General features: G+C 31.8%; 1 protein-coding gene across 1 annotated transcript in view; it reads left to right on the top strand.

The window, feature by feature from the left end:
* Window positions 1–24,106, top strand: part of LOC115874549 (sorting nexin lst-4) — a 29,455-nt gene that overhangs the window by 3,248 nt on the left and 2,101 nt on the right. The window contains exons 2-6 of the mRNA XM_030889725.1: window positions 13,539–13,860; window positions 13,934–14,157; window positions 14,218–14,397; window positions 18,968–19,408; window positions 22,231–22,524. Coding sequence (XP_030745585.1) covers window positions 13,721–13,860; window positions 13,934–14,157; window positions 14,218–14,397; window positions 18,968–19,408; window positions 22,231–22,524 — 1,279 coding nt within the window. The 5' untranslated portion in view covers window positions 13,539–13,720. The remainder of the gene's footprint in view (window positions 1–13,538; window positions 13,861–13,933; window positions 14,158–14,217; window positions 14,398–18,967; window positions 19,409–22,230; window positions 22,525–24,106) is intronic.

Below are 24,106 nucleotides of genomic sequence, written 5' to 3'. Positions count from 1 at the left end.
AATTATCATAAATCATTTTTTCAAATGGAAACCGACTTTTTTTATTTCACTAGTGAAAAGGTTTTTCAATTCTTTACTTTTTAACTATAAATGTTCCTATACCTAAAAGAAATTGTTTTTGAGTTATTTAAGATTTAGTTTTAAAGCATATATTTTTCTTGATTTTAACCAGTAACCTATGACTTTAACCGTCAAGTGATGTAAAACAATAGATCTGGCCATGTCATATTGTGACGCTTTCTTCAAAAAGCAGCATCATTTTCGAGCCCACTTTGCGCCGTTTTTTTTTCGATCATACGGAATATACGAGATATATTTTTATAAATACACTTTTTAAACTCTTAAGGCAGGCAGTATTTATACTATAGGAAATTCAAATAATTCGTTTTCTGACAGATGGAAATAAAATTTCTGACCGTTTGACACTTAATGTTAAAGGAAGCTAGATAAAATCAAGAAAAATATACGTTTTCAAACTCAATCTTAAATAACTTAAAAACAATTTATTTTAGGTATAGGAACATAGTTAAAAAGTAACGAATTGAAAACCGTTTCATTAGTGAAATGAAAAAAGTGGGTTTCTATTTGAAAAAAATGATTTATGATAATTTTTTAATCACTCAATTCCATGACAGTTACCGCCATTATTATATGACATTTGAACAATTTAATTTTTGAAATAGATAGCCACATGTCTTCCCTTTATGTCACAGTGGCTGTGGTAGTCACTAAATTTGACTTTTAGGCTGTACAAATTTTTTTGACAGATGGTTTTTTTCGTCCAAAAATTTTAAATAATTTTTTTCTCAAAAACGGTTAATGTTAGATATACAGTGTTTAACATCAATATTCATAGAATTTTACAGAGAATTTAAGTATGTAATAAAAAATGAAGGTACCCATTTAAAATAAGAAAGTTGCGGTCAACTTCCGGTATTTCCGGAAGTGCCGCCATATTGAAAATATTTTGATGTGCAAAAAATCTCCGATCTATATATTTTGGTTCTCTAGAAACTTCTAATGCACGCTCAGCCTGGAACACCCTGTATATACAGTTTGCTAAAAAAAATCCACAAAAACATTTTTAAACCAGCCCAAAAATGTTCCCGTTGCGGTTTTTTTGTATCTGAGTGATATTCTGTGTTTATACCAAAACTAATACAATACCACAAACTAAATTAGGTTAGTCTGTGACAATACTCAACAAAATAGGAACGTTTGAAAAGTAGTCTGCGAAGGGTCTGGCCAAATATTGACAAAATTTCGATTTCAAATTTATTTTTTACTTCTCGAACCTATCTGAATTTCCTCTATAAAACTTTGGTCATGAGTATTTTGATGTTGGTTTATATAAAACCGGAAATTTTTGGTGATATCTTATACAAGATATAATTGAAAACACTTTTACAGAATGGTTGACAAATGCTAAGAAATATAAACATTTGTTTTTTGCTGCTCTTGACCAAAATGGTCTACAAAATTTACTGAATAAATCAGTTAAATTCGGTAGGTAATGCACATTTTTAATTCTGTGCAAAATTTTAAAGATTATCTTGCAGATGTGTTTTTTTTATTTTTTCTGTCCTTGGCGTTCGACATTCATAGACAATTACAATTACCTTGACCCCTTTCATGTCAAATAAAAATATTATATTTCGTAAGAGGAAAGGTTAATACGTACAGGTGCAGTAATACAATATTATGTAGGAGTGTACACGCGTAGGATTTCTTATAAACTGAGTAATATATCGATTTCAGTAAGTTTCACAATTTATAATATTTTCTTGTTATAATTTAAAATCAGACAGACTTGAATTCAAATACCATCTTCTATACAGACGAGAGAAGTAAAGATAAAATACAAATTTATAGGTAATTAAGAGTCTATTACGCTGTACTGTTCAGGTGGCTCTCAGGGCTCGGGTAAAGCGTGTGTATGGCCGAAAGAAATATATATATATATATATGACATTTCAGAAATCTGCCTAAGGCTTAGCCCGAACCTGTCGTGTTAAGCCATACCAAAGCCATACCTAAAATATCAAACACAGGCGCTTTGATTAAGGCTTGATTATGGCTTGCAGAGTTTCGGCATTTGCCATAAAATAGCGAGCAATTTGTTATAAAACCATATAAATTATATATCACTGTAATAACAAAACTTCAATATATTTCCTTATTGTAACGGAATCTTAAATTATGTCATTATTTTCGAGAAAAATTAGCCCAAACATAAGGAATATTTCGATGATGTTTGACCATCAAAATCTTAAAAATAAAAAGTTGTAGAAAAATGTGCTACAATACGGATATAGTATAATCCTTTATATCTTTAATTTCCTTCTTCATTTGTGTAAAAATACCTAGCTAGTTTTACATAAAACGTTAAATGCCGAACGCTTATTTTGCTACTTTTTCGGAACAGTGAAATTGAACTCTTAATCCAACATTACTATATTAAAATGAGATAATAAATCTATAAAAGACCAAACCAAATCAAACCTAAGTAACACTTACCAGTAGTCAACTAGGTTGATGCTATACAATATTGTTATGTAGTACCTACCACATACTTAATCTTATTTCTAACACTAAACATAATATAAAACATTAAATTTCATTTAGCAAACTAACGTAAAATATGAACCACGTTGCCGAGAAGATGAGCTATATTTCATTTACATTTATAAATTTATAAATTTAAGAATTATCACACAAACAATAATATATTTTTAATTGCATTGCAATAAAATATTAAAACTATTGTAATAATATTCCTACATATTAAATGAAAATGTTTATCGTATAATGACTGCTAGTCATTTTATTAGTATTAAAACAGTTTTAAAATTACATTTCTGTGAAATATGGCAACATTATCACCTGGTGTATGCATACAAAAAAGTTAAGCTTGTATTAATAAATATTTTAGAAATACTCTATGTTAACTTTTTTCTTTGGGCTACTAAAAAACCTTAGATTAAGAATAAAAATAAAAAAACCTAGTAGCAAAATTGGTGCGTAAAACTATGCCCGCTACCCTAGTTGAACTGATCTAAAATGTTTTTTAGCTGGAAAAATAAATAATACAAGTTAGACCTTTGAAGATATCAAAATATTTAGGTACTTTTTTTATTTTTTTTTAAATTTTCCCAAATTATACTTCCTAACACTTTTAGAATAATTAAATAATAGATTTTTCGTATACTCGCTATTTAAACCCGTGTATTTGTATATACCAGTTGTTTACAATATTCTTCGATGGTGGCAGCACCGGCGGAGAATGCAACAAGCCTATAGAGAGAACACTGATTAAACTCTCTGATTAAATTCTAAAACAATGCTGTATGTGGTTGGCTTCCTTTATTTCTACTTTACAACTATATTTTGCCTTTCCAACATTACAGATAGGTAATCTTAGCTGTTTTAGAAAAACTTCTCAAAGCATTTGTATTTATTTGGGTTAGAAAACTTAAACCTTTCATAGCTTATATTTCATACGGGAGGTATATTATAAAAGTTCTTCGCTGTTAGGCTTCAACTTCTATTAAATAATCCTTATATTACAGTTGAGGGTTGGAACCTTTGGTGTTACACAGCAAAATAAAAACACTAAATCACCACAATACACCAAAACACTTTTACTTTTACACTGGACGCGCGTTTCGCTAACCATGTTAGCATCATCAGCAGATGATTATAAACTAAAGTACAATCTACAAGTTGAGCGTTTATATATTCGCCCAGTGGGCACCGAGTGGGCGTGGCAAAATCTAGCCAAGCGAGTCAGAGCCCACTGAGCGTAACAGTTAAATTTCCGCCACTAGAGTAGTAGGAACAAAGAACTTGAAGGAACTGAATCGTTGTCTCTGTTCATACTATCTTTATATTTATTAATTCTGATGCTTTCATATGCATCTAATAATAGTTAGTTAGTTAGTTAAAATAAACTATTGAAATTTAAAACTGGGTATTTTGATTTGACCTATAATTTTAAATATTATTTTATTTTGCCATTTAACTCCGCCTAACAGAAGGCCAAACAGCTGTGACGTAAAAGTCTAATACGACATCGAACAAAGGCATATTGACAGAGATATATATACATACTTACTGCCGTTACTCGGTGACGAGCATTTGACACGCATCAAAATATGGTTATGGAAGGTGTTTCCTTTCATGAGCTTTTCTGTGACTGAAAAGCCCGATACGTGATGTTATCTCCCTTCCGCACTCCGGGACATTCAAAAATCTTATTACTTTGTTGCCTCTTTACTTTTTGATACTCCCACAGAAAATCATAATAGTGCTGTAAAAATCGGAGAAGAACTATTAGAATATGTAGCGGAATTCAATTGCCTCGGCAGTTGATTTCGGAAAAGGCCAATATCGACTCTGAAATTCAGCACAGAATTAGCAGCGCCTCAAGAGCATTCTGGAAATTAAAAGACAGCGTTTTCTACAATCATGACTTGAACACAAAAACGAAACTTGCAGTGTACCGAGCAATAATAATTCCCTCCATGCTATATGGAAGCGAAACTTGGATGCCTTGCGCCGCCGCGCCGCCGGCACATGAACGCATGAGTTGCTACAGACACACCTATAGACAACTGTTAAGAATCAAATATTATCACCATGTCTTAAATGTATCGGTCCTTGAAAAAGCTAGCTGCTAAAGCCATGATTACTAAGTCCTGCTTAAGATGGGCTGGTCACTGGTATGAAAGAAAACCGCCTATCGAAATATATTCTTTACGATGAGCTTGTAAATGGTTGGTTGTCGTTGTTAACTGAGTTTCCAATTCTTCTCCATTGCGTTCTATTGTGCGGTGCTTCCCCGCCATTAATTCAGTGTCCCCTTTAAGTTTTCATGGAAAATATCCTTGTTCCTTTTGAATTGTCCATCCGGTTTCCTCTTACCATCTACAAGCTCACCGGAAAGAAGAGATTTCGGTAGGCGGTTTTCTTGCATCCTGCATACGTGACCTGTCCATCTTAAGCGGAATTTAGTAATCATGACTTCAGCGTTCTAGCACCTAGCTTTTTCAAAGACCGATACTCTTGAGACATGGTGATACCATTCGATTCGTAACAGTTGTCTGAGATATGTCTGTTGCAACTTGTTTAATGCGTTCATGTTCTGGCTTTCATATAACATGGCGGGGATTATTATTGCTCCGTAAGCAAAGAAAGTTGATAAGGTTGAATTAGAAAATTGAATTATATTATATGACAACAGAAGTTTAATCATGGTATTAAATATTACTTGAATTGAATTACTCTATTTGAAGAATTACTCTATACATCAGATTTAGTATAAATGTTGATAAATAATATCGAACAAATTCAGTAATGCAGCCAAAGATCAGGCATATGGCTGGCGAAAAAATGACTGGTTTAAATAAATTTTACGTCATCGTCATTGAACAAACTAAAAACAAATAAATTATTCCATATCGCGTAAACCGAATGTGTTAGCAAGGTCGCACATCAGTTTGATAAGAAAAAAATAATTATTTATAACATAGTAAACATTTTTTTCGTAATATTTCTTTATTTTTATACCTAAGTGTATGTTATACAGGGTGGTTCCAACTGTATTCCGTTAACTTCAGCAGCATATTCTGCAGATAAAAAAGTTCGTATAAATGTATGTCCTAAAATGTTTAGTTTCGGAGATACAGGGTGTAGAAGATTCATTTGTATTTCGATTTTTTCCAAATAAATTCGGAAGCAACGTCAATATTTCGATGAAAATTGGTGTCTAGGAGTTTTTTAACATGATAAATTTGATTTTGATGTCAATATGACTCGTATTTGTAGGGGGCGCCACCTACATGTGTTTTATGGTTTTAACTGTTTTGAAGAGTAATAACTTTTCGCCCGTACCCGTATAGAACAACTAAGTGAAAAATATACATTTCTGTGATTTTTTACGTAAAAAATGTTTCTTGTTAAAAATTGCTACGAGCAACCGTTCTCAAGATATTTAGAATGAAAATAGTCAATACATGTCATTATTGACAAAAAAATAAACATAGTAAAGTAGATAATTATTTGACTAAGATGATAAATTTGGGTATTGATAATTTACGTTCCAAATATCTCGAGAATCATTACTCGTAGCAATTTTTACCAAGATTCCTTTTTTAAGTAAAAAACGTCTTAAATGTATATTTTTTACTCAGTAGTTTTATAAAGGTACGGACGAAAAATTATTACCCTTCAAACCAGTTAGAAAATATGTAGGTGGCGCACCCTACAAGTAGAAGTCATAGTGACATCAAAATCAAATTTCTCACGTGAAAAAACTCCCAGACGCCAATTTTTATACAAATATTGACGTTACTTCAGAAATAATTTGAAAAAAATCGAAATAAAAATGAAATTTCTACACCCTGTATCTCCGAAACTAAAAGCATTTTAGGACATACATTTATACAATTTTTTTACCTATTTTTATTTGCAGAATATGCTGCCGAAGTTTCCGGAATACAGTTCAGACCACCCTGTATAAAAATTTATGTTACAATAATTATTATATGTGGTGTTTTATAGCTAACTAATTAAATATTCGTTTTAGAGCAAAAGAGCAAAAAATGTTGGGCATTATTAGGCACTTTTTTAATCATCATAGTATACGTTTTGGTATACGTTTTGTTTTCAAATATTGCACGCTAAATGTTGTACCAGTCGGCAAGCGAATACCATTTGAAATGTAGTAATTAGTATAAAGAATTTTGGCACTTGAAATTTAAAAGCTACTTAAATGAAAGTTATTTTCAGAACAAATATAAATATAAATATCTACACATGTTTTAGTATTTATTTTTCAGTTAAGAAGAAGAATGTAGATAATGTGGATTTTATTAGTATTAATAAGAGTATATTAAACTTAATTTAATAAAATGCCAACTATGTAATTTATGATATAGGATATAATATGAAAAGGATTATTAAATAAAATAAAACAAATGTGAACTAAATAAAAATACCCTAGTATTGAGAAAATAACGGCGCCATAGTAGCTTTAAAACTAGTAATTACTTCTGTACGATTTTTGGTAAAAATTGATTTAAAACTTGTCAATCCATATACAGGGTGTCAAAAAATATTGTATCTAACTTCGGTAGGTGATTCTACAGATAAAAATAAAACAAAAAAAATATATAAACATATGCCTAAAAATGCTTCCCGAAGAAATTACAGCCCTCCAAAGGTTAATAATTAAAAATAAAATATTTTGTTTATTCTTAAGGAAAATTAAAGATTTTTTTATGTAAAAAGGTGCTCTTCGTTTATGCAGTTTATGTTACTTTTATTCTTTTATCTATGGTTACTTTTAATTTTTTAGATTTATGCGCCACTGTGGTTATTTGGTGAATCCTTATTCTTCTCATTTTTATGTCCACTTTTTCAAATAAAGTCCCATAAGAGATATTTCGCCTCATCTCTACACTCCCTAGCAATGACTAAAGAATCCAAGGACAAATAACACCCGAAAGCAAATTGTGCCGATGTCACCAAACAGTGCCGTGGCACATATTTTTCTTAATCTAGCTGTTTGAAGCAATATTTATATTTTTTGATAATTGTTTTGACTACGCCTATGGTGTATCATACTAATAATTAATTAAAAATAGTATCGACGTATAGCACACATCAATAATTCAATAAGAAAACGCTAAAAAGTTGGAGTTTACTGTTTATTTACCTATGAAACGTAACTCCTGGCTCTTTCTTATCGCTGCTGCTTTTACACTTGAAAACTGAACAACCAATCACCACTGTAATAAAGTTTATACAAAGTTTACTACGCACACAAACTATTAAAAATCGCTAAAATTGTCGTTGGTGACCAAATGATAACTCATTGTTTGCCATCAAAAGAATGGCCTATAAGGTCACAAATTCTACTGCAGCCCGTATATGGGCGTTACGTGTCCTTATATTCTTTAGTCATTGCTCCATAGTTTTAAGCGAAAATGTCAAAAGTTGACATATGGTATGTCATTAGTAGAGGGAGATGGCCGATTCTGCGCCAGGAGCAAGGAGCAGGAAGTTACGTCAAGCAATCAGCTAAGAACATAGAAAATAGGTTAATAAACAAGAATAAACAGGTTTAAACAGGAAACAACAGCTTTAAAACAGAAATAAACGGGTTTGAACAAAAAATGAACAGGTGTTGTTTGAAGCTAAAAAAGCGGTTCAAAGCAGTTCAAAAGCGGTTGTTTCCTGTTTAAACCCGTTTATTCTTGTTTATTAGCCTATTTCACATGTTCTTATGTTATTTTTTCACCTGACGTCACTTCCTGCTCCTTGCTCCTGGCGCAGAATCGGCTATCTCTAAAAATCAAAATTTGTAGTCATTTGCTGTGAAACAGGAAGTGGCCCAAAAAGAGAATTGAATACACCAATCAATCCTAATTTATGTCATATACTAAAATACCAAATCTGGTTTTTTCTCTGAAAAAATAAAAAAGTTATAGGGGGTGAGCCACTTTGAGACGCACCCGTTATTCGTATCCAATTGATATAACCGAATTAGATATCAAAAATGGATAAATCCAAGTTAATTTGTCACCTTAATTAAAGTCCCAGTAAATCCCAGAGCGATGTCACGAAATAGACGCAAAAAGCGACTCCACCCTGGCATTTTACCTGGCTCCATTATTTTCCCGGTGTCTTTTAAATGTTAAGGCGAAAATAGCTCGACTGACCTAAATATCCAAGTGCCTAGCCTTTAAAATAAACGATTTTTATGGCATCAATCTATATAGGTATTTCGCTGCGATTCAAAAATAGCTTTACGATCTTCAAAGTTAAACAGGAAAACTCGACATAGTGCATCACGTCTTTTAAAATATTACTGAAATTGCATTAAAATTAAAAAATAGCTTTTGTTAACATATTACAATTTTTTGTAATACCCTGTATATTTTAATTTTTTTTTTGTAAAAAGTTTAAAAAATATGCATCATATTATATTTATCTAGTTAGCCTTTTAAATTAAATTGTAACAAGTAATAATATTATGGCAGCTTAGAAATTCATCAGCCCCGGATCTACAATTTTTTTCAACCGGGGCAAAAAATTGATAGTAGCGCCCCCTGTCTCCAGCGCCAACCTTTGAAATAAATTAATTTAAAAAACTTACAAATATCTAAATATACAGTTCATATCAAATAAACTTTTAGTCACGTGATTAAGCTTGATGGGCACAGCGTTGTCCACTTTTATATATTTTCTTTTAATCAAAATATTTTAGGTAACAAAAATAAATTAATTATAAATATATAAACAGTTATTATTTACATCAACAGAACTCACCTTCTTAACAGCACTTAAGGGACTTAAAGGGCCATTACTGCTGCTTTCCCATAATAAATTTGCGATGAGTTTGTTACAGCTATTAAGCTATCTTGTACACTTCGCACTAAAAGAGGTTCTAAAAAGAACAATGTTCGACTGCAAGGTCTGCTAGTAAACATTTTCGAGCTTAAAGTATCAAAACACTATTTATTTAACCCAAAAACTCGTAATACAAAACTAAAGTCTTAAAACGAATGACAATGTCAGGAAATAAATAAATAAATGCGGCAACTTGACATTTTTTACAGCAGAGCTACCACCTGAATCCCCAGCGCGAATGTTAAATTCTAGTTAGTCAGCACGGCGTCGAATATGTCCATGGTTGGCACCAATGAATTTAAAAATCGCGCTCTCGATTACGTAACTAAAAAAGGCTAAAAGTTTAATTGATATGAAATATAGGTATTTTTCGTAAACGGGACAGTTAACAGACTAACTGGACGTTTTAAAATTAAATGAATACTCGATAGAAGAACGTTAAGGTGCATATTAGGCGCTTTGTGGAGCAATTTTTTTGATTTTCAACCATATTATATTATGATTTTGGCGCCCCCTGACACTGGCACCCGTGGCAGGCGCCCCGGTTTGCCCCCCCCCCTTAGATCCGGGACTGAAATTCATTATGTACAATTATTATGTAAATTGATATACAAGTTCATACCAAATAAACTTTTAGTCACGTGATTAAGTTTGACCGGCACAGCGTTGCCCACTTTTATATATTTTCTTTTCACGAAACAAAAATAAATTATTTATAAATAATATATAGTCTGTCCAACGAGAAGATCCTTGACAGTGATAGATGTGTCTGTCATTTTAATTTCAAAGTAGTTTATTTTATTTTACAAAGAAATAAGTTGGTACAACTGGAACGCATAGCAGGATATATTTAAAATTTGATTGACAAGATGACAAGTGATTACTTCAAAATATTGTGAAAAAAACTGTATAAAACTGAAAAAATGTAATCGAGTTATTTTATTTAATAAAAACGGTATGTGTTAATACAAAACAAACAAGAACAAGACACTACATACCAAAAAAAATATAAAAAAGAACTATTATTTACTTTCAAGCTTTATGAAACTACCCGCATTTATGATTATATTTATCAATATAACTTATGTACAAGTACAAATTTGTAATATTCCACAGGAATAAATAAAACAACATAGGTAAATAAAACAAACTATTTTAATAATAATAACACCTACCAAATTTTATACCTTAAAGGTTGATTAATTAACTTTAATCTTAATTTTTTTAAACCAGGACCTTTGGCATTATTTTTCTGCAGTACTAAAATTCATTATTTACCTCTCGTGTGATGTCGATATTTTACAACTACTCCAGTTTTTAGTATATGTTTAGTTTGATCCTTCTACCATATACGAGATGCACTTATCTACGACGAAATGGTATACAAACTTTATAGATGGCAACTTCATTGGTGTATAAGACTTTCTGCCTGGACAGCGAGTATTAACCATAAACTAGGGTCTACAGTTAATTTTCACTCGATTTTTCCTCCACTTGACTTCAAAAGACACAAAACACACGTAATAATACGAATCAAAATGCATCATCTTCCAAAACGCAGGGTATTTAACAAAAGTTGACAGAAAATTATAACCTATAATTTGGCAAGACTTTGACAAGCGTCAAAAATGACAAAAATCTAAAGGCGAGTTCATACGCATCGGTGTCCGTTTGTCGTTCATCATTCCGTCAAACCAATAAAAATGAAATACGATCTGTCATTTTTTAAATAAACCAATAAAACTGGTTAAAAACAACAAGACACGACGTATGACGGATTTATATTTAAACCCATCCATAGATAACTTAAAAATTATTAGAAACTTTTTTTAGTAAAATAAATAGATTGGTATGGGACGTCATCTGCTTTTCTTCTGTCATCGTCTGTCGAAATCTTACCTGAGAAAAAAAACAGAGTATAAACGGTTATTATTTACATCAACAAACACTCACCTTCTTAACAGCACTTAAGGGACATAAAGGGTCATTACTACCGTTTTCCCCTGCAAAATATTCGTTGTGATGAGTTTTTAACGGCTATTAAATAAGCTATCTTGTATACTTCGCAGTCTTCGCACTAAAAGAGGTTCTAAAAAGAACAATGTTCGACTGCAAGGTCCGTTAGTAAACATTTTTGAGCTTAAAGTATCACAACTCTATTTATTTAAACCAAATAAAAAACTCGTAATACAAAACCGTAAAATAATTAATACAAAACTAGTGTCAGCCGTGTCAGCTAGTGTAAAAACAAATGGCAATGTCAGGAAGTAAATAAATGACATTTTTTGCAGCAGTGCTACCATCTGAATTCCCAGCGCGAAATTTAAATTCCAATTAGTTAGCCCGACACCGAATATACCCATGGTTGACAACAGTGAATTTAAAAATTGGGCCCCCGATTGCGTAACTAAAAGAAGAATATATCTTTATAAACTATGGAGTCTAAAATAGGAGCCCTCCATAATATAAACAAGGCTAAAAGTTATGGCACGTTATGGTAAAGTTTAATTGGTATCAAAATAAATATGTAATCATTTCTAGAGCCACAATTTGAAAAGTAGCGATCGGGAAAACGTGAAGTACCGTAAAACGGGGCTACTTCGGACAGTTTTTGAGGTTTTTTGTAAGTTTCTTGACCTAAGTGTGTTTAAATTCAACCAATAATTTTTGTGTGGGTTACTATATCCTTCCCCTATGTCTAACTAAAAAAAATGTTAAACTTTCTTTTTCTAACGTATATATTTTTTTGTTTGAAAAGTGTCCGAAGTTATCCCCATAGGTGGGCTAACTTCGGACATGCCTTTAAAAATGTGTAAATTTGATGTTATACCAGTTAAAAGGAAACTTCGGACAAAAATATAAGTTTTAAAAAAACATCAAGTTCATTTTTTATTAAAAACTCAAAAAATTAATAACTCCAAACATTATTTAAGACATTTTTATTAAAAAAGATTGATTATTTCTAAAAATATCAGTCAAAAACTTTGCCTCTTCTTCGATACTCAGCACTGGTTGCTGTCCTGGATTCTTATCATGAATCCCCTTAATTTTATCCCCAATTGTGGATTTGGGAATCCTATAATACTCAGACGCCTCTCTTAAGGTTTTTCGCTTGGCTTTGACATTTGCTACTGCTTGCTGTAACCTCCCTGATGAATAATTTTGGTAGGGGCGACTCCCCAGTTGCTTTTTGTAACTTCGAACTATGTCCGAAGTTAGCCGTCAAAATATGATTTTTTTGCTTACGACCATCTGGGGAAAAAAATTGAACGACTAAAAATCTTCAAATTACATAAAACATTTTCAGATAATATACCTACTGAATACTGGAAAAAGTACGACTTTATGAATAATAGGTTTAGTTGTACGCCAGTTACTTTTTCCACTTTAAAAAAACAACAAAAATTGCATATTTACAAAAATTGACGTAAAAAATACGCCGGGCCCGAAAAACACTCGGTACTTAAGAAACGTGTGAGGGCAACTGTTTTAAATTTTAAACACGTTCCAGTCCACACGCGGCCGCTTTGATGATTTCGCTACCCTCCTCAATTTTTCTCTTTCAAGGACCCGTTGTCCGAATTTACCCGTGTTGTCCGAAGTAGCCCCGGTTTACGTATATATTAAAAAAAATAGTGTTCTATTTGAGACCTTCGTACAATATGATTTTTACATTTTATATGTAAAATTATATCCGAAATTTCATCGATCGTCATTTCCAATCCAACTGGACAACGTTTTTTTTTCGATCGTACGGTATTTTTTTTACATAAGAAACATTTCCAATGCTTTATTTTCATTGTAAAAAGAAATATTTTTTTCATTATTATTTGTACTATTGCCATCTACTGGCAAATAGAAGAAGCTTGAGCATGTATAAAATAGCTTTCTTTTTAGTAAAATGTCAATGTCAGCTGATTCATAGATTCCACATCCTTATTCGATTAGCCTGGAATAAAGGTATAGTGTATATTCATCCTTTACTTTCTCGTATCTTTAAATGAAAACAATAATGACAGAAAGCTATTCCAAGTTTAGAGGAATATAATGTCACTGTCAAATGTGTCATGGATTATAAATTACATACATTATTTTCGTCAATGCTCTGATAATTCTTTTTGTAGGAGTTGTTTATGAGAAATAACTGCGATTTGTGCGTGGCGAAAACACTATGTGAAAACAATATTGTGTATATTTTCCTGGAAACTATACGTACAAATAGTGCTAGTGATCTGTAGTGGTTGGTGTCCAACAAGTAGTTAAATTCTTCTAATATTAATAATTGGAGTCTAAATACAAGAGAACAATGTCTACGTTCAAAGTAAAGGTTCTTTATGACTTCCAAGGCGAGCCGGGAACAGCTGAAATGTCAGTGTATGCCGGAGAAACACTCTCTGTAACTCGTACTGATGTTGGGGAAGGATGGTGGGAAGGTCTAAATCCACAGTAAGTACAGGTTTTTGGCAAAAACGCATGGTTATAGGGTACAGAAAATTAAACGGAACATTTTATTTGCTAGGGGTCAATCAGGCCTGTTTCCCGAAGCTTATGTAGAAAGAATCGAATCGGGTCCACCTAATATACCTCCCCCTATGCCTCCTGCACAGTCAGGATGGGGCTCATCAACAACAGATAACCAAGATGATGAATGGGACGATGACTGGGATGACGATAATACATATTCGGAAATAGGCAATTCAAACAACAGTAATAATAAAAATAAAGTAGAACAAAGTTTTTACGGTATGTATTATTTAAATACTAAACTAGTGTTTTTTTATTCTTGCTTATTTTTTTTTACAGCAAATGAACCAAACCAAAACTTTAATAATCAGGTTTCCCAGTTACATAGACCAAATTATAATGCCGATAATGTTTCTTTGGCAAGCACTAATATGGGTGATAATAAAGGCACAATTACTAAGAAAAGTTTAAATATTTTTTCTGCATCTGTTAAAAGTGGTCTTGAGGGATATATTTTAGGTAAGTGTTGATTGTGTGTATTTTTATAAGTATTATTTTGTCTCTTTTTACTATAAACATGACTCAAATGCTGGATTATCTTCTTTAAACTTCATTAATCTTATCACAGAAATAACTTTGCTGAAATTGTTTCTAAGCGTACTGAAGTAATAACTGTAAATCAATAAATTTTGATATAATATGGATTATTTTTGAACATTTTTAATGTAAAACCGCCCAAAAATTAGTCTCTATTTTTATGTGATATATGTACATTTTTACAATTCAAATATGATTAGGGTGTTAAACCCTTAATTTTTTAGGAAAAGATACAACTTATTAATGAAGGACAATTACTGTTCATTACAGTAAAATAAAGATGTTAATGAGTATATGAGTCATATTGAAATTAAATGACCTTTCTGAGAGCAATGCACCTAAATACATATGCACTTAAGTATATGTATACTCTTGTTTTGATTAATATTCAAAATAATAGACTAGACATATAAGTGATTAGACAACGAACATTAAGAAAAATGTTAATCAGTCAAAAACATATTCAAAGGCTTGTTTAATTCTGGATATTTTAAAAAGAGCAAATAAAGATTTTTAATTTTTTCTATTCCAAAACTTGTTATAAAAGAAATAATATAATTTAATTTATTTGTGATTTAAAAATATTGTTTTATTCACCAGAGAAGGAATATAAAGTTGGCTGTACTTAAACTGCCGTTAAACGGTAGCTTACTAAAATGCCGTTAATAGGTATGACGTCGTTGATGTGACGCACTTGATGGCTTCATGAAATATAGGGATTTTATAAGGACTAACCAACGCTATCCACCCTACCAAATAATCAACTTAACCAACGTAACTAACCTCGACACTTATAAAAAATATAAACACACGATAAAAAATATAAAAAACAAATATAAATTAGTAAAAACCAACTAACCCCACCAAATAACCAACTAACCAATGAATTAACACCGTCCAAATAACCACGCTAACCAACCCGCCAAATAACTAAATCAATCCAACCAAAAAGAGTGAAACCAATGCAATAAGATCACGTTATAAGCAAAAAAAAAAATAAAAAAGTCTTGGTCGACGTGAGATTTAAACCACGAACCATTCGCTCACGAAGCGATAGCCTCAGCCACGGAGCCACAGGTGCTCTTGCAAAATGCTTATAGTTAGGCATTACTTTCCGCCGACATGAACGACGTCACAATACCTATTAACCGCATTTTAGTAGGCTACAGTTTAACGGCTGTTTAAGTACATCGTATAAAGTTTTCTTATTAGGTTCTTCTGAAATTAATTCCATTTTTTTTGAAATTTATAATTAATTATATTTTAATAAAATGACGGACACAACTGTTAATACTACGGACCTATGGACCATGGATCTTTCTGTTGGACTATTTGTGTCATTGTTTAATTCAAAAATTGACATATCTTTATTAATATTGACAAATAATAATAAGTAAATGCCAAACTAACAACATAATTATTAGCATAGATAAATGAAACAAGTTTAGATTGGAAAGTGCCCATAAGGACGATGTAAACACTATTTGGCCCTATTCTTGCAACGGTCGCCGCCCAAAGCTTTTGAAAATTTCGGAGCGGTATGGCTTTTTCCGGAATCATATCGCCAAATATTGTTTATTCAAATTTATTATTTTTTTTTAATTTTATAAATAAAATACAGTGTGTTGCATACAAAAAACTTTATTTTATATAAGGACACTAGCGTGTACCCGCGACTTCGTTCGCGTCGAATTAATCATTTGTAAAGGTGATGATAAAGCAAAGCAAGAATTTCCATTAACATACAAACTGGAGCAGAATCGTTGTTAATCAATTACCCAACTTTTTATCAACACCCTTTATGATTTCTTAAAAAATTTCAAAATATGTAAAAAAACAAAATAAATTATGCGTGTCCAAGCGTTTTCCCGAAAGACTAACCGTTTTTTAAATAACAAATATTGTAATATTTGAGGGGCGTTTTCACCCTCTTGGAATTTGAGATTCGAGAAACCCCTCCTTATCGAACCTCTACACCCCACAGTCAATCCGTTTGCCAAAAATCAGCTTTAAACGTTAAGCAGTTTAAGCAGAATCGCGATTACTCAGTGGTCATATTTTATGAAACACCCTGTATAAATTTTTAAAAAATCTTAAAATATGTAAAACAACAAAATAAAATATAAGTGTTTAAGAGTTTTTCGGAAAAACTCACCGGTTTTTAAATAAAAAATATTCTAATATTTGAGGGATGGTTTCGCCCCCTTAGAATTCGAGTTTCGAAAAATCCCTTCTTATCGAACCTCTACACCCTAAAGTCAATCCGTTTTCCAAAAATCAGCTACGTCAAGCGCTATAAGCAGGATCGTGATTAATCAATGACCAGATTTTTCGAAACACCTTGTACACATTTTTTAAAAATCTTAAAATATGTAAAAAACAAAATAAAATATACGTGTTTAAGCGCTTTTTCGGAAACTTGACCGTTTTTTAAATAAAAAATATTGTAATATTTGAGGGGTGGTTTCACCCTCTTGGAACTGCAATTTCGAAAAATCCCTTCTTATCGAACCTCTACATCCTAGAATCAACCTGTATGCCAAAATTGAGTTTCTTACGTTGAGTGGTTTAAGCAGGATCGTGATTAATCAGTATGTCAGTCACTTAAGGATTTTATATATTAGTATAGATGTATCATGTATGAAATACCTATGAAACATTGGAAACTGACGTTATGCCACGATCCACGATGGTTTTTGCAGTTCACAGTACACAGCACAATTTCTTAAGTTTTTAATGCCATTTTTTCGCAATTATCACAGGTTTGAGTATATAAAACTCACAAGATAGCAATAATTGCTTTGAAAATGGACGCTTTAAACACTTTTCGGAATCTTTTCAATGAGAGCGGTTTAAATTTTGAAAGATTTTATAATTTTTGAAGATTCTGACTTTGACAAGAGATATGGACAATTATTTCTGTTTTTATTTGCGGTTGTTCTTAGCAACCGCTACAGCACCGCCAGATCACGTACAACGGTCGCGATCCAAAACCATTTCGCGACCCAAAATTTTGACGGACATTTTAATCTAAATTTATTTCCTTTATCTATGATTATTAGTTAACACTTGGTTAACACTAAACGTAAGTCTTGATGGATTGGTTTACTATTTCTCAGGTTAATATATATTATGTCTCATAAATTTTCACTAGTGAAAAATAATTTTTTCATGATTTTAGTCTGGTAGCAGCCACTACAAGTAACTATATTTGAAACCTTCCAAAGATTCATAATTATCTCACTGATATTTTGGTATGGGCATAATGTCTTTCCTAGATTTATTCACTTTTTATTAAACCAATTACGATAATTAGAAATAATGAAAAGTAGACATAGAAATGCGCCATAAACATCGACAAGTTTATAGTTTAATTGTTGATTGAAGAAATAAGAAGATGTGCAACCTTATGGTCGATTTCGTGGCACAAAACATGTCCGAGGTGTAGCTGGCGTTACCGTTACATGTCCGAGATTTAGTTTAGTTCTGCGCAGCTGCGCGCTGATAGTCGTTTACATCGCAGCCGATAAAGAATACTGTACTGTAGTGCCGGTGGTTGCTGGAGACAGTGTTGCCAGAACTACGGATTAATTCATAGATTCACGGATTTTGGGTGCAGTACGTTAATAATAGGGATTTTTTATTATTAGTAAACAATTTAATGTAATATTATATGATTAAACAAAGAACGGAGTCAAGGGTTGGTTTGGAAATGAAGATCGTTGTTATTTGATATGTAAAATATTATGGTAAATGTCAATAGTCGTAATTTCCAAGCCAACTAAATGACTTTTCGATCATAGGAAATATTCAGTACCTACAAAAGAATTTTTATTTTTGTTGTGTATATTTAACACGAATAAATTTCCAATATATAAACGCGGATTTTCCATCCAAAGATATTTTCGCCAAACGAATTGCAGATATTACACATTTTAATATGGCAACACTGTCGCTTTCGTTTCTACACCATCTTCGATATGTCTTCGCTAGCCAAATCAGAGAAAATGAGTGTTTTATGCGTTGACTGCAGAACAAGTAGGAGCTCCACCGTACAGCACTTGAGACGTAAGGTGAAATCAAATCAGTCTTGTCACGAATTTCCCCATTAGGTTGCGTATCTTCCCAATTCTTTCAATCGACGGTTTAATGTCAAACAAAAGTAACAAATCGGTGTTTTAAGGTGGCTACTAATCTCCTCCTCTTCAGTCTTTAATGTATTTGATTCTTCTTTTTTAGTATTTTTGTTGAATAAAAAACCACGTTAATAAAATAATCTATTTCAAAATATTTTATTTACATCTACAAAAGAAATAATTCTAAACAAGCTATTGTTAACTTAAGGCAAAGTATTCAGAATAATATTTATTCTGTAAACATTACTATATGATAGATGTCATTAGTTGTCTGTCATTTTAACTTTAAACTAGCTTTATTTCTGGCATCTGTAGATGATGTATTTAAATAATTCTGTTTTTATGCTCCATTTCAGGAACTACAAAAGATGGAGGTAGTTCGATATCAAAAAGAATTCGTATATATCGAGACAGCGACGACATTCTAGGCCGTTGGGAACCTCTCACGCAACCCTACACAGTCCAAATTGCATCGCCGAAAAAAGCCACCAAAATGGGCGGCTTGAAGTCTTTCATCGCCTACCAACTGACACCCTCGTTCACCAACATCGAAGTATCGAGAAGATACAAGCATTTTGATTGGTTGCACGCCAGACTTACGGAGAAGTTCAATTTAGTAGCTATTCCACCGTTGCCAGATAAACAGGTGTCTGGTAGATACGAGGAGATGTTTATAGAGCATAGGAGAGCACAGTTGCAGGAATTCATTAATTATATGTGCAGGCATCCGGTGCTATCGTTGTGCGAGGTGTGGAACCATTTTCTGACGTGTACGGATGAGAAACAATGGAAACAAGGTACAGTATATTTACCCTAGTTCATTTGCGTGGTCTCTATTTGTCACTTCATTTGGTGGTATTTTAATGCATGCGACAGAGATAAAATTAAATGACAGGTTGACAGACAGAGAAACAAAATAAAAAGCGGCATACAGTGTTGCCGGTTTTTACGTTTGTAGGAAAATGTGTGTAGAAAAAATAAACTATTTTAAAAACTTTCATGTATACTACTGAAATGAAGGTAATATACAGGGTGGTCCGAACTGTATTCCGGAAACTTCGGCAGCATATTCTGCAGATAAAAATAAGTAAAAAGGTTCGTATAAATGGTCTAAATTACTTACTTTCGCAGATACTGGGCTTAGAAGTTTCATTTTTATTTCGATTTTTTCCAAATAATTTCTGAAGTAACGTCAATATTTGGATGAAAGTTGGTGTTTGGGAGTTTTTTTGACATGAGAAATTTGATTTTGATGTCTATATGACTGCTATTTGTAGAGGGCGCCACCTACATGTGTTTTAACTGTTTTGAAAAGTATGTAATAACTTTTCATCCATACCTGTATAAAACTAATCAGTGAAAAAATATACATTTCTGTGTTTTTTTAAATAAAAAATATCTCTTACTAAAAATCGCTACGAATAACTGTTTTCAAGATATTTAGAATGGAAATAGTAATTATTATTGACAAAAAATAATCAAGTTGAGTAGATAGTTATTTTACTGAAATGATAAATTTGCTCTTAATTTTTTTAAATTAATCATTAATTTTTCTTCAAAAAAATGATGATAAAACAGTTTCTGTTGAACTTTTGACACAAAATCATTTCAAATTTATTATATAAGTCTAATAACTATTTAGTCAATATGTTTAATTTATGTCAATGATTTCGATTTCAAATACCTCGATAACTATTACTCATAGCGATTTTTACCAAGAGACCTTTTTTACGTAAAAAACGTCGTAAATTTATATTTGTTTACTCAGTAGTTTTATACAGGTACAGACGAAAACTTATTACTCTTCATAACTGTTAAAACACATGTAGGTGGCGCCCTCTACAAATAGCAGTCATATTGACATCAAAATCAAATTTCTCATGTCAAAAAACTCCCAAGCATATTGTTTCATCCAAATATTGACGTTACTTCAGAAATTATTTGGAAAAAATCGAAATAAAGATGAAACTTCTACACCCTGCATCTCCAAAACTAAGTAATTTAGGGCATACATTTATAGGAACTTTTTTACTTATTTTTATCTGTCTTAGAATATGCTGCCGAAGTTTTCGAAATACACTTCGGACCACCCTGTATATAAGCTAACTATAATATATTACAGCTGTAGTAAAATGAGTAAGTAATTGTGAAAAATAAAGTTCCAACCCTGGATGCGATATTTTTTGTAAACGCCTACTTGTGCGGTTTGAACTTTTAATGCAAAATCCGGCAATACCGCATATAAGAAACGTATCAACCCAATTTTTATCTCTTTTTATACATTTGATTTTCCATTACACTGTCGACATCGCTGTTTTACATGTTAAAATCCAGACCACACAGTTCTGATGACCAGATCGGTATAAGTTTTTAATTTTGAAATAACTGTGCAATACTGACTTTTGCACATAATCAGTAATAGCCAAAATGTAATTCTAATACAAATTAAATTTTTTTAGCTGTTAATAATTTGAAGAATACTGTTGAGGTTTAAAATGTTGACTAATCAATCGAAAAATAATAAAATATATAAAATTTTATTATTTTCGATTCTACAGAAAAAAAAATCTAAACACATTGTGATAAATAATCATTGACTATACAGGGTGTGTCTCAAAAGTGGTTTATCCCCTATAACTTTTTTATTTTTTCATATAAAAAACGAGTTTTGGTATGTTAGTATATGACATAAAATAGGATTGATTGACGTATTCAATTGTTTCTGGTCACTTCCTGTTTCACCGGAAATGACTACAAATTTTGATTTTTAAATAGCACCCTCGGTATTTTTTTACTTTATGCTATAGAAAATGACATTCTGAATAGAATGACATATCATATGTCAACTTTTGACATTTTTGCTTTAAAAAAAATTGTATTTTAAATTATAATCTAGAGTTCCATGGCTGTGTTAAAACACTAATTTTTAATCAAGGAGATCGTCTAATGTTTTTCGTGTCTTGTTCTGGTCGGTTTAAAGATGCTCAAATCGTAGCTTTAATCATATCTCAATTTTTTCAAATGGAAGGAGGGTGGCTCATTAGCATATTTGAAAAAGCATTTTTCTACGAATTATTTGGTACCACACACTTGGTATTTCGAGTCAAATTGTCGTTATGAGCCGCATGTTACAATTTCAAATAAACCATATGAGAAAATGTCAAAAGTTGACCTATGATATGTCATTCTATTCAGAGTCTCATTTTCTATCGAATAAAGTAAACAAAAAACTAGGGTGTCATTTAAAAATCAAAAGTTGTAGTCATTTCCAATGAAACCGGAAGTCACAAAAAACAATTCAATGCGTCAATCAATCCTAATTTATGTCTATACTAACATACCAAATCTCGATATTTTATCTGAAAAAATAAAAAGGTTACAGGGGGTGAGCTACTTTTAAGACGCACCCAGTATAAATGTTATTCATAAAACAATATATACACAATCGACAATAAAATATCGACAATGTCAAATGAAAACCATGATTCCTCCTCTTTTATATTATGTGTGAAAAAATATGGTCACGTGCATGTCATATTTGAATATCACAACTTTATAAGTTAACAGAATGACAATGATTTCCCCCCTATAAAATATTTAGATATTTTATAATTTTAAGGTAAAAGAAATGCAGAAAAAGACCAACTAATAGGCGCTAGCTTTTGCCTGTCCGTCGATGCTCCAGAAAAAGAGCTGATGAACTCGCTGGTAGATGTAAAAATTGAGGAAAACATGAGGTATATGGAGAAAATGGACCAGTGCATTAAAAATCTAATGCAAACCGCACAAGATCAACAGAAAAAGTGCGAAAACATGTACAAAAGAGAATTTAGTAGGGTCGGAGAATCATTCTTTGCCTTGGGAAGTGCTTTTGAGTATAATCAGCAAGGAATGTATTCCAAAGCTTCTGTAGGTAAGTAAAAATTATTTTTTAGCTATAAACGGTTGCCATTTGATTGTTGTATTTGATGAAAATGAATAAAAATATCAGCTGAGCTTAATTATATTTCTTGTCTCAATGTGACGTAATAGCAAAGTTTATTTATTTTATTTTATTTATTTCCTATAGTATAAGATATTGATGATTAAAAGCCCAGTTTACTCCTTGAAAAGCGCTGACTCAATTTCAAATGTCAAAGACCTAATTTTTGAACTAAATTCAAAGGTAAAGTCGGTGAATAACCTATTAAAACCTGGCCTAGTGTGTACAACCCATAGACTTAAAATAAAATATAGACTACACTATTTACATCTCAACGCGGTCAAACAATTTTTTTTGTACACATGTCTACTTCTGGGTACACTCGACCGAGCCTTCCTCATCCAGCCTATGTTGTCACGTCTTTAATATTATCAATATTTTTTTTCTTGTTATACACATATATTGAGATATTAATACTACAGTTTATTAAAGTAGGTTTTAATATTCCATAGATGTATTAAATAGTCCATATACTACTAAATTATAAGTCGGATACTGTTTAAAAAGGATAAGTTCTTTACAATATGACAACAGCGATTAGAGGCGAGGGAGCCTATTCATTCATTTATTACCTTGTACGCGTCGCACGTGTGCGGTAAAGCTTTGTTGCCCTATAACTTTTTTATTTTTTTTCAGATAAAAAAAACAGATTTGTATGTTAGTAGGTATATGACATAAATTAGGATTTATTGACGTATTCAATTGTTTTTGATCTCTTCCTGTTTCACTGAAATGATTACATCTTTTGATTTTTAAAGGCACCCTCGGTATATTGCTACCTTATTCGATAAAAAATGACACTCTGAATAGAATGACATATCATATGTCAACTTTTGACATTGTCGCTTAAAAACAAATCGTATTTTAAATTTCAATCCAGGGTGCCATGGTGTTGTTAAAAACACTAAGTTTTAATCAAGGAGCTTTGGAAAAATAGTTTTGATCGTCTAATAGGTTTCGTGTCTTGTCTAGGCCGGTTAAAAGATGTACAAATCGTATTTTTAATCATACATATGTCAATTTTTTCAAATGGAACAAGGGTGACTCATTAGCATATTTGGAAAAAGCATTTTTTTTATAAATATATTGATACCACACACTTGGTATTTCGAGTCAAATTGTCGTTATGAACCGCGTGTTACAATTACAATTAAACCATATGCGAAAATGTCAAAAGTTGACATATGATATGTCATTCTATTCAGAGTGTCATTTTCTATCGAATAAAGTAGAAATATACCGAGGGTGCCATTTAAAAATTAAAAGTTATAGTCATTTCCGATAATGTTATAGTCATTCTTAATAAAATATAAAAGAATTTAAATACGATATATTTTTAATTTAATTATAGCTTCATTAAAATAAAAAAATTACCCGGCTATGATACGGAGAGTTCAGGTGTACTTGAGAAACGAAAGACAGTGTTGTGTTTCTCGGCAGAGTCGTCAGGGAACGACCGTTACGACAGAGACAACCTATCTATCGCTCGTGTCGCACTTGTTATAACCTAAAA

This window comes from Sitophilus oryzae, unplaced genomic scaffold, assembly GCF_002938485.1.
Source record: "Sitophilus oryzae breed Bouriz unplaced genomic scaffold, Soryzae_2.0 scaffold_1297_pilon_pilon, whole genome shotgun sequence".
Taxonomy (NCBI): Eukaryota; Metazoa; Arthropoda; class Insecta; order Coleoptera; family Curculionidae; genus Sitophilus; species Sitophilus oryzae.
The sequence above is the reverse complement of the archived record's forward strand: the minus strand, read 5'-3'. Positions and strand labels throughout refer to the sequence as shown.